This window comes from Pangasianodon hypophthalmus, chromosome 16, assembly GCF_027358585.1.
Source record: "Pangasianodon hypophthalmus isolate fPanHyp1 chromosome 16, fPanHyp1.pri, whole genome shotgun sequence".
NCBI classification, from domain to species: Eukaryota; Metazoa; Chordata; class Actinopteri; order Siluriformes; family Pangasiidae; genus Pangasianodon; species Pangasianodon hypophthalmus.
Window position 1 is genome coordinate 16,937,919 of NC_069725.1, and position 12,405 is coordinate 16,950,323.

Genomic DNA, 12,405 nt, shown 5'->3' on the forward strand with positions numbered 1-12,405 from the left:
GATATGTTTGGCCAGAACTGAGTTCGATTAGAACCTGGTTCACTTGCTGTTTGAGTATGCCAGATGTTTTCTCTGAATTGCGTGACCCAAATTTTTTCACTCTTTGAATTTTCAACTAATTTCATCTTGAATTTAGTTTAGAATTAGTTTCAGCTTGAATTTTTTTTAACCTGAATTTTTTTTTCTACCTGAAATTTCCCACAGCTAATATTTTTTTTTTTAATGTGACTTTTATTTCCTGAATTTTTTTTAAGCTAAAATTTTCAAAAAAAAAAAAAAATTACAGGTTTTTTCAACAGGATGTTATTTGTTTTTGTAAAATTGTTTTGTATCTCATGTGTTTCAGTCTTCACTCTCAAAACATCCCCACAGCTGTTCAACACAACATATGCATGCTAGTTTGTATAATTTTATTGTATTGACGAGAAAAATTCTTCTGTCATCCACCACAGTTATTTTCTGTGGTAGTCTGGGCCTTTCTGTGTTCCTGAGCTCACCAGTGTGTTCTTTCTTTTTAGGAATGTACCAAATAGTTGATTTGGCCACACCTAATGTTTTTTGCCATCTCTCTAATGGGTTGTCTCCACCCTAATTACTTTGGCTGATTACTTTTGGTCCCTTACCCAGAGGGCCAAATACATATAAAAAGTGCTGTAATTCCTAAACTGTTCATCCAACTAGGATATAAATTACCTCAAATTAAAGCTGAAAGTCTGCAATTTGATATTTCAATTTCATATTCATTATTTAATTTCAACTCCAATATACTATGGTAGATGGCTAAAATAACTTTGTCAAAGTCTAAATATTTATGGACCTGACTTCTTTTTGAACGAGCACTCTCCTGTGCTCTCCTGATGCAATCAAACACTTTGAAAGCAGAAGAGTGGAAAATGTTGGCCATGTGGACATTAGACAACTGATTTGTAAAAGGATTATATAGAAAATGTATTGCTATGATTGTTTTTATCTGTTTAATGTGCATTACTGCACAGTCACTTAAAAATCCAGCATCCAGCCAAGTTTTTGATTTGCCACTGCTGGCAAGCAGTTCCTGACTGCATAGCTATTATTATTATATTATATATAATATTACACCCTCTCCTACTCTCCTGAAACCTCTCCTGAAATGGTAGAAATCCTCATTTTGAATTCAACTGAATGCATATGACCCGGTTTACTCTTGTACTTGGGACTGACCAGTGATGCATGTTAATACCAGATGTAAATGGGGCCTTTCTGTACAGGTCTCTGTGTCTTCTGTAGGTGATCCTCTGATTGTAGTCATGGAGAGCTATTTAAATGTTTATATAGAGTACCATTTGTTAAGTGATCTCCTAATGCTGCCATTCTTGTGTGTTGAGTGTTTGTGCATTCTGTAAACATCTTCCATTTGATTTTAATTGTGTGTTGATTTTTGAAGGTTTTTAACTGTGTGTGTGTGTGTTTCCGTCCACAGGGAAATGAGTCTCTAGTGGCCAAGACCACAGTGACTGTGCCTAACAATGGAGGTCCCATAGAGGCTGTCACCACTCTTGAAGCTGTGCCTTACTGGACCAGAAGCAGGAGAAAGACTGGTAAGTTTAAAGCTTAGTGTTTTGATAATTGTCTGTACACACTGGAGGTTATTTAAGACATTTATATTTCAAGCATAGTTAAAATAGGCTGTAGAATTTTCTTTCAGTATGTTGACCAACAAGGTTTTTGACTTTATTTTTGTCTAAGACTCTGATATCAAACATCTGAGATGGATAACACGTTGTCATTTATTTGATGCATCTCCGCTGCCCACTTGTGATTGGATTTCATCAGTAAGAAGTGTTGCTAGATCTCCAAAAAAAAAAAAAAAAACCTGATATGATTTCAAAACCAGCAACAAACAGAATAGCCATGACCAAAACTCAAAAGAACATTAAACCATTAGGTACTTGAATTGGTCCAAAAAAAAAAAACAAAAAAAAAAACCAAAAAGCTAATACAAAGCACAGCATGTGATGTTCCAATGAGAAACTGAAAAGCAGGCATAAGGTACATGCCCACAAGAGACAAACTACAAGCGACATGAGCAACCCATCACACACTAGTGTGAACACAGGATAAGAAACCAGTGGCATGTGTAGGTCAGGAGCTGATTGTTTTATAAAATGTTTTTAATCAGTTTCAGTTGTGAGCTGTATAAGATATTTATAGGGGTTGGGGGAGCACGTCTGTAGAACCCTATAGAAGACTCTGAAACTACTGGAGGGACAATTGTATTATTTACACTTTTTTGTATAAAACATTATTGTTTATATTTGAGATTTATTTGGAACAATATTACTCTGAAACCCTTACTCTGAAACCTGCAGAAGAAAAATCTTGAAAAACCTTGTCACAGTGAGCTTTATTTTATCAATCTTTTAGTGAAGTTCTGTGTAAATGTTTTCATATGTCAAACTAAAATTTGCTACAAGATTTATAAATGTTTCGGTAATGCTAATTTTCTTGTCTGTATTTTGCCAATCACTTCTAAATTACTAAGCGTGTTCACAGCACAGCTGATTTGCATTTAGTGACACCTACAAAACTCTAAAAGCTAAAAGTGAGGACAAACAAAAGAAAATTATTTGTCAGAAGTGTAAGTTATTTTGACTCATGTATACACCAATAAAAATACAAGGCCAAAATCTGCAGACAAATTACAGAAAAGGTGAATCAAATGTGAGTTAAGTGAGGTTGAAAAGAAAATGGTTTGACATGGAAATGGAGGGAAAAAAGATCTACACTGTACCCAGGTGATCATGGACACCAAAGACCTCATACAGGGAAACAGTTTTGTTTTAATTGTCTGTGATTGTCAGCCAGAAGCCTCTCATACAGAAGCCAGATGTTGGTGTGCAGCACACCAGGGAGTATAGGGTGCATTGCATATTGAATCATACCAGATCAGTCACATATTTCTCTTTGAAATGTACAAGTATCTAGAAATACAACCACTGATGAAACTTGGACATTTTACAGCAAAGGAACAGTCATTTTGTTTGAATTATTTTGTTCTAAAGTGTTTCGCAGCATTAAACAAAGATGGCAAACAGAAGTATCTTATAAGCTAGGTTTCATCCTCGAAAAAAAAAAAAAACAAATACCGGTCTATAAATATCCAACATGTGCAGTGCTGTGTATTAAATCTTTCAGTAGACTAATGCCTGCTGAGCCATTATAGCCCATCAGCTTACGGCCACCAGAGAACACATGCACAGACCAGCCCATCCTCCATTTATTCAGAGGCATTTCTTTTGTCTTATTTGAATGGCTACTCTTATTTGTCTTAATTTATGAATTTGTACTGGACTGCTTTTGTTCTTATTATTTCATAGATAATATATCTTTAATTAATGCCATTATATATGAAATCAGTGTTTCACAAAATTTTCACAAAAAAAATAAAATTGTGCTAACCATTATCATTGCCAATTATATGATTTGAAGCCATTTACTAAAGTTTTACATTACAGTAGTCTCCTTGTATGTAAATTTATACAAACTCAGGAGCTTTTGAAGATTGAACATTGTTAGAACCTGTTTATCATTGTCTGCAATGTCTAAATAGAGTATAATGCAATCCAACATTAGGTTCTGTTTAGACTTAATAGCATCCATCTTGGCTGATTGGATCACAAGTGATGTGTTATATAAACCCATGCCCATTCTTACTCTCTTTCCTGTAGCTGCCATGGTTTGGGACACAGCAGACACGGATTCTGTGCAGTCTGTAGAAATATTAAAACGGACTGAGATCAAAGCAGAGCCCAGCACACCGCAGAGCGGTGGGGGTGTTCGTCTACATGAGTTTGTTTCCAAAACGGTATGCTTAAAGTCATATTTTATGCAGACTGATTGATTATTTGTTTAAAGAATTACTTTTTTTTTTTAACTGCACATGCTTTTTAGGTGATAAAGCCCGAGTCCTGTGTTCCTTGTGGGAAGAGGATCAAGTTTGGAAAAATTTCTCTTAAGTGCAGGGACTGTCGCGTGGTCACCCATCCTGAGTGTCGAGAGCGCTGTCCCCTGCCCTGCATCCCTAACGTATCTGGGACTCCAGTAAAAATTGGAGAGGTAGAATGCCTGATTTTACAAACTGGGGGAAAAAAAAAACTGGGTTTAACCTTTCCTGGCATTCAAAGATTCTCCAGGTGTAGATTAATTAAATTTCCCCTTTAATACATTTTTTTTTGTTGGATTGCACACAATTCACATAGTAAGAAATGTTAAGGATGTTATGATGACCCCATCTTAACCATAACTTTAATCATGAGTCAAGTTATGTGAATTTTCATGAACTTAAAACAATGAGTGGATGAGTTTTTACTAACAATTAGATGAGTTGCTTTTACTTTTGGTATGCATTTAATTCCACATCCATGTTTGAGGAATAAACTTGAATGAGGCTGGTAAGGTAGTTGGGTATAAAAAAAATTTAACAGCACAGGGCCTGGTTGGAAGAAACAAAGGTTATTGATTTTTCAGTTGGCACTTATGACATTACAAATAAATAAATGTTGTTCCTGCGCTATGTAGTTCCTACTATTGCTGTTTGTTATATTCTACTTTGTTTTGTAGGGCACTCTTGCAGACTATGTCTCAGTCACCTCCCCCATGATTCCACCACTGGTGGTCCACTGTGTGAATGAAATTGAGCAGAGAGGCCTACACGAGGTCAGTCAGTAAACTAGTTTTGGTGAATTTTATAGTGCGTTAATCAGCTTTTGCATCTTGTTTGCTGATTAGCTTAGTTGTCTCTATGGTCTCACACCAGACTGGTCTGTACCGTCTGTCTGGTGCTGACCGAGTGGTGAAGGAGCTGAAGGAGAAGTTTCTGCGTGGAAAGTCTGTTCCTCTGCTAAGTAAGGTGGAGGACATCCATGCTATTACCGGCCTCCTCAAGGACTTCCTGAGAAACCTCAAAGAGCCACTGCTCACCTTCGGCCTCAACAGTAATTTTATGGAGGCAGCAGGTGAGTGAACCGAAACTAAAACTCATTAGGCCATCATTTCTAGACACAGCATTAGCTTGCTCTAAGGTACAGGATTTTCAATGAGGGTTCATTATTTAGATGGAGATAGTTCTGTACTGAAAACGGTTTTTAGTAAAATACAAATTTAGTCCAAGAATTTGGAGTAATCCAAGACTCAGCTTAATTTTTGTCCAAGTTCCTGTCCTGTGCAATGACATCTGTATGTTATTTTTTCATCATGAAATTCATTTTTGCTGGTTCTTGCCATGTTTGTGTAATCATGTTTATTTTCAGAGTTAGCTGATGAAGACAATTCCACTGCACTGATGTACCAAACTATCAGTGACTTGCCTCAGCCAAACAGGGACACTTTGGCCTTCCTGATCATCCACCTGCAGAGGTAGGCAGCACAGTGAGACTTAATTTCCTCAGTACAGCAGCTTCCCCTTGGTTTATGTTTTCAAGCATTATCTACTTGAATATATGCTTGGTCTAAGACTGGGGGCTGTTTCAAATAAATGTTTCTTTTTGACAAGTCCTTTTTTGTGAAAAGCCAGATCAATCTTAATATGATGTTAGTTAGGTGATGCTATAATTTACTTGATTGTCATATTCTACTTGTAGTAATTTTTTTTTGGAGGTCTCTGTTAGAGTTCAGAATCTATATTCTGGTCCCTGCTCTCTTCTAGTCTCATAAAACAGACTTATGGATTTTGCTAAAGTTAATTAAACAATGATCAAATAGTCAGTTATGTTAACCACAGATTATGACAGAAAATACAATACACATTGTTTTCCCCTCAAGCAAAGCATTATGTTTGGACAGCCATCTTGTAGAAAAAAAATTAAATGAGGTAGGCTGTAAGTTTGACAGTGTTAATTGGCAAGCAATCCAATGTCTGCTACACAGCAACATCATCTCTTGGGTTATACTGCCTCACATGTATATTCATTACTTTCATTGTTCTAATGGTTGGTCCTATCCCCAGGACCTATAGGGCAGGTCCTAACTTAAGAAGAAGCCTTTGTCACATATACATTACAGCACAGTGAAATTCTTTTCTTTGCATATACCAGCTTGTTAGGAAGCTGGGGTCAGAGCGCAAGGTCAGCCATGATAAAGTGCCCCTGGAGCAGAGAGGGTTAAGGGCCTTGCTCAAGAGTCCAACAGTGGCACCTTGGTGGTGCTGGAGCTTGAACCCCTGACCTTCTGATCAGTAACCCAGAGCCTTAACCGTTGAGCCACTCTTGTAACTACATAATATTTCCCATTAGTTTCACTGTATTTACTGGTTTATATGCATTAATGTGAATAAATGAATAACTCCTGAAGTCAGGAGGTTAAGTGGTTAATCATTAGCAACCCTAATCAAAAGAAATTACAAATCACAACCAGATCAGTCAAACCTTTTCTCATGAGATGTTCCAGCTATGCTGACTCTTGGTCAAACTTTTTATATCTGGTTATCTGGTACAGTTAAAGTGGAGTAAAGTATGAGTCTCTGCTGTGGATCTCTGGATAGAATTTTCTAATTAAAGTATTTTGAGAATGTGAGGCACATCTCCATGGTATTACTGGTTAAAAAAAAAAAAGGATATATAGTTTTTGAAATTTTTTTTCCTTTTATATCTGTGTGTCCAAAATGGAGGGTGAACATTATTTATTATTTAGTTTCTGGAAGAATAAGACTCCTTAGCATGAACTGGAAATGTTAGTTCTAATAAGACCGCTGCTCTTACACGACTCCTGATGAGCAATGTTAGACACTTGAAAAGTTGCACACTCGTGTCCAGGTAGCAGCATAGATACCTGGAGAGGGCATACCACTTCCGGGTGTACTCTGGGCGTACTTGTGATCTATAGTGTATCTACTGTAACTACAGCCCTGTCAGCCGAGACATTTCAGAATTTGTACGAACTTGAGGGCCAGATGGACTGCCCTGAATTCTAGCTGTGTTCTGATCTAATGCTGTGTTCTCAGAATTATGTAATTCTTGACCTCCATGGTGACTCTCTTTCTGATGGGGCACTGCACCCAAGTGAATCCTGTTGCTAAAGTCTTGCATCACTAGTAAGCTTAAGCCTGTGCCCCTCTCTCTGAGAGAAGGATGTTTCCATTTGCAGTTTTTGGGGTCCAGTCATATGATTGTTGAGGCCAAAATTTTAGATACACATTTTACATACAGACATTCAAATTAAATTTTTCACAACTCCACACATTTCATTTTACCATACACTTCCTGTGTTAAATCAATTATGGTAACTACTTTATTTCCATAAGGGAAATAAGATGAGATTTTTAGTGGGTCAAAACTTTACGTATATTTTGTTATTTGGTAACATTGACTTTTAATTGCTTAACTTCAATCGAACACTTGGTAGCCTTCCATAGGCTTCTCAATACTTTTTGCCCAGTCCTCCTCACAGAAGTGGTGTAACTCAGTCAGGTTTTTGGGCCTCCTTGCTTGGACACGCTTTTTCTGTTTAGGCTACAAATTATTGGTGGGCCAGGACTTTGTGATGGCTAATTCAAAACTTTCACTTTGTTGTCTTCAAGCCATTTTGTTGTAAAACTTTGGAAGTATGCTTAGGATCATTGTCATGCTGGAAGACTCAGTTCTGATCACATTTTAACTTTGTGGTTAATGTCTTGAGGTGTTGCTTCAGTATTTCTAGATAATCCTCCTTCCTCATGATGTCATCTATGTACCAGCCCCTTTCCAGCAAAACATCCCCACAACATGCCACTACCATGCTTCACAGTTGGGATGGTGTTCTTTGTTTAAAATAAAAGCCTCGTCACCTTTTTTCCTGGATTTTTTTCACCTTCAGTGTGGCTTTTTTATGCAAGTCATGGAGTAGAGACTTCTTCCTTGCACAGCAGATTTTCAGGCCATGGTGATGCAGGACGCTTTTATTGGTGGATGTACATACTTTGGTATCTGATGGCTCCAACTCCTTCACCAGTTCCTTTGTTGTTGTTTTGGGGTTCAGCTGAACCCTTCAGACCAAAGTTTGTTCATCCCTGAGAGTTAATTTGTGCCTCCTTGCTGAATGATAGTGTCTGTGTGGTCCCAAGATTTGCTTACAATTGTTTGTACAGATGCTCATTGTACCTTCAGGCCACAATCATTTTTCTAAGGTCTTGGCTGAGTTGCTTGGAGTTTCCCATATCCTCAAGAGCAAAAAGGAGCTGGCCCTTAAATACAGCCACAGAAGCACTCCCAATTATGAAAATTGGCCAATCTGAAGCTTCTAAAAGTCATTACATCAATTTCTGGAATCTTCCACACTATTTAAAGAGGCAGTCGACTTGGTGTATGTAAATCTTTGGCACACTTAATTCTGATATAGTGAATTAAAGCTGAAATAAATCTGTCTCAAATCGATTGTTTTACCTCTGATTTGAACAAGTTAACTGATGTGAACAGAGTAGATTCCGTAATTGACTTGCCAAAAGAAATGTATGGTAACATGAAATGTGTGGAGTTGTGGGGGGAAAAATGGAGACTGAATATCTAGATGCATATAAACTATTGGCCTCAACTGTAACTTTCTGTTGCAGCTGCTGCAATCAATTCTAGCAGCCTCAGCCTTTGCCGATATTGCACGTAGTGTCCTAGATGAATTTGTTTGGCAAGCATGAGGTATGCAACATGTAGCTGTGACATGATGGCTAGTATTCTCATTGAATTTAGCCTCATGCTAATATGTTCCTTGGTTCGGTGTTAGGGGTCTTTTTTGAGTTCAGAAGACCAAGCACCTCAATGTGTGTGAAGAGTGGACATGTCGTGAATTACCTGCTCTTCCGTTGGAGACACAGTAGTACCCAGAGTACAGTGGTGTACAGCAATATCACAGCACAGAGATAAGGCCCTTGCATTAAAAAAAGAGAAAGAAAAACATCTGTGTTCTGTGGTAATGATAACATGAATATAAGTGTCATGCAGGCCCACCTTTAACTCTCCAAAATCTACCTTGTTTTGAATTGTCAGGACTACTTTTTTTGATTGCACTTTTGTCCAAGAGAAAACAGACTTCTTGGGACAGAGCACCTTAGTGCTTTTCCCTCATTGCTTCCTATTCATTTTGTTTGCACCCTACATAGGCTATAACTTAATCTAGCTGAATTGCCTACCTAGTGTCCTCATTCATAGAGTAGAATGAAGAGTGGAACCTCTCTGTATTTTCACAAACGATTAAAGTATTTGGTGTATGGACAGCCATTATGTAAAAGTTTGCTCATCTGTATTTTCACTGAAGTCTAGTCATGCTTGTTTTGGGTATGCACAATTAAATTTAACCATGTTGTGTCTCCTGCTCACTACTTCATTTGAATGAAATGCAGCATGATAACCTCAAACATACCTGGTTTCGTTTCAAGATTAGAACTTCACTACTTGTGCCTATCAAGTCATCATCCGTCTACAGTACACCATTTTGACCTTGTTTCACACAAAAAAAAAAAGAAGAAGAAGAAGAAAAATGTCTCCCTTTTTCCAATGCTGAAATTTATTGGGCTAGTTTCAGGGAGGTTTTTGTGTATTTTGAAATGTATGTAGTTGGGCTGGAAATTTTGGTGAAACCTGGCAATGCTGGTTAATTATTAACAAATTTATTATTTTAAAATTAAAATTATTAACAAATCAAACACAGTTATGAACAAAGGTTCTTGTCAAATTCTCATCCTAATATCGTCTCAGGGAGTTTTTCCTTGCCACTGTCACTTCTAGCTTGCTCATTAGGGATCTAAATCTAAATTATATGGCCAAAAGTATGTTGACACCCCTCCTAATTATTGAGTATAGGTGCTTCAGCCACATAAAATAAAGCACACACCCACACAATCTCAATAGACAAACACTGGAAGTAGAATGGGTTGTACTGAAGAGCTCAGTAATTAGAAACATGGCATTGTCATAGGGTGGCACCTATGCCACCATTCAGTTTGTGAAATTTCTGCCTGTCAGGGGCTAGGCCCCTTAGTGAAGGGTAATATTAATACTACAGCATACAGAGACATTTTAAACAATTGCTTTCAACTTTTGTGGCAACAGTTTGAGGAAGGCTCTTTCTTGTCCATGCTTTGTGCCACTGTGCACAAAGCGAGGTCCATAAAAATTTGGTTGGACGAGTTTGGTGTAGAGGAACTCCAGTGGCCTGCACAGAGCCCTGAGGAGCTCCATATTAATATTATTTATGTTGTAACACTGAGGAAAATAGGGTGGAATAATGGTATTATACCCCCCCCCCCAGAGTTGCCCAAAGCCCTGATACTAAGATGGATGTGACTAATCTGGCTCGTGTGTTTGGACCCACTATTGTGGGTCATGGAGTACCTGATCCAGACCCAATGACCATTCTGCAGGACACAAAACGACAACCTAGGGTAAGTAGAGCCAGGAAATAAACTGTCTTCTAATGTGTTCATACATAAATACAATGAAAATTAATACTAGGCCTACTAATAATGCCATTATTATTGATGTCATAGTTTCACTGGTTCAGAACGATCGCCTTATGACAATTTTTAAAAGTTTTAATTTGTCCTTGTTTAAATGAATGAATGTAATAAATAAAATACAAACATTTGTGTTTCAGGTTGTTGAACGCTTGCTGAGCTTGCCTTTAGAGTACTGGAGCCAGTTCATGATGGTGGAGCAGGACCACCATCAAGCTCATGTTGAACACATGATTATTGAGAACACTAATGTTTATTCTACTCCAGACCAAAAAGGTATGCTGGTGTTCTGCAGTAAATGTATTATTCTTTGTGTTGTTGTACCTAGGATAGGTCTGTATGGGTTGCTGTGAAATTGCAGAAATACCCCTGTCTCTGTCATTTATTTAATCAAAAGATTAGGCTAGAGACCTAAAGTCAAATTAAAACTTAATTAGTACATTAAAGGGTATGTAGTGTTGAGCAATGATTAAAGAGGAAAATAAAATCTGTCTAGGGGACGACTCAAGGAATGTACACATTTGTGAGCTGAAAATCCAGAATGACCATTGCTTTTAATGGACCTTAGCAGAATTGTTGTCATTGGTTGCAGTGAGTATGTTTGGCCCCCTCACCACTCCAGAGCAGCAGATGAGCAAGACTTCATCTTCTAGTTCTCTATCTCAGCGTATGAGGAATGCTACACTAGGTGTCATCACTCCTAAGTAAGTGTTACTTGGGCAGCAGTCATTCATATCTGCTGTATTTAAATGTTAAAAATGGCTTTTTACATATTGCTTGATTAAGGAGGGGCCGATAATCATAGCTATTTTGGCTCTGCTTTTACAGGTTTGGTAGCAAAAGCAAATCTGCCGTCAGCTTCAGTCGCCAGGGGAACTTCTTTGCCTCTCCTCTGCTAAAGTAGCCAGCAAAAGGCCGAGGGCATCTAGAGCTGCCCCTGACAAATTTTTCAGGATGTAGCTGCTTTACTCTGCACAATTAATCTATATCTACAATTGGTGTCTAGAAATACAAATGTTTTAATCATATTTGCTTTTATATTTTCATGCATTTTTATAAGTTTCAACTGATCACACATTCAACCAAAAGGATAGCCAAAAATATGCACTTCCATTGTCAGGTCAGAGCAAGAGTGTGTGGGGGTGGGGGAGTTCTTTATCAATAAGCCCAAAATTGATAGCGTCATATTTGTACATACTATAATGAGGTTTTCCCAGACTCATTTAAATATGTTGTATTTTACATTCCTATGCGAACATCTGCTCCATTTTGTGTGTATTTACTTTTTTTTTTTTTTTTTGTGCATGAGATAATGCCTGACAAAATGAGACCATGCAAAGTGGTGTTTCCTCCAGCCAGCATGCTATTTTCTGTGTCATTCCATGGCTATTTACTTGTGTTTAAAAAATGTATGTTGTATGTTATGCTGACTCATTATTGGATTGTATGAAAATAGCAAACTAATTGTCTATTTCACTGACTTTCTTTCTCTCCAACCCCACAGAGTACCATTATCTTTCTGTTATGGCTATGTGTGAGAGAGCTTTATCTTGCTCTCTTCCTGTCTCTTTTAATTAATCCATTTCATCCACAGTAGCCTATAAATATTTCCTTTACACATTCAATCATTTGTGGTTCATTTTTCTTATTTTTATTTTTCTGCACAACAGCAAAGGATCATAATAGGCCTAGCCTAAACAGTTATTTATGATCTTGATCATGGTCACTTGCTAAAATGGTTCCATAACAGCAGGGACTTTTAGAACTATAATTACAGTATTTATTCTTTCATTCACTTCCTTGATTTGTAAGTAGAGGTAATGTTACATCCTGACTATAGCAGGGTTTGACATTTGTAATAATATACCTAGTACATCACATTGGTTTCAGCTCCTCAGCTTTATTGATGAGCTATACAAGGTGGAACATGATGTACAAGACATACGCTA

At 37.5% G+C, this 12,405-nt stretch overlaps 1 protein-coding gene across 2 annotated transcripts in view; it reads left to right on the forward strand.

Annotated features, from left to right (window-relative positions):
• Positions 1 to 12,081, forward strand: part of racgap1 (Rac GTPase activating protein 1) — a 28,413-nt gene extending 16,332 nt beyond the window's left edge. The window contains exons 8-17 of one of the 2 annotated variants that reach the window (XM_026920160.3): positions 1,460 to 1,577; positions 3,708 to 3,844; positions 3,931 to 4,095; positions 4,600 to 4,695; positions 4,796 to 4,994; positions 5,289 to 5,394; positions 10,252 to 10,384; positions 10,597 to 10,732; positions 11,049 to 11,160; positions 11,285 to 12,081. In XM_026920160.3, the coding sequence (XP_026775961.1) occupies positions 1,460 to 1,577; positions 3,708 to 3,844; positions 3,931 to 4,095; positions 4,600 to 4,695; positions 4,796 to 4,994; positions 5,289 to 5,394; positions 10,252 to 10,384; positions 10,597 to 10,732; positions 11,049 to 11,160; positions 11,285 to 11,360 (1,278 nt within the window). In that variant the 3' untranslated portion in view covers positions 11,361 to 12,081. Of the gene's footprint in view, positions 1 to 1,459; positions 1,578 to 3,707; positions 3,845 to 3,930; positions 4,096 to 4,599; positions 4,696 to 4,795; positions 4,995 to 5,288; positions 5,395 to 10,251; positions 10,385 to 10,596; positions 10,733 to 10,952; positions 11,161 to 11,284 lie in introns of those variants that run through there. The other variant, XM_026920161.3, reaches the window with a different exon arrangement.
• Positions 12,082 to 12,405: the final 324 nt, after the last annotated feature.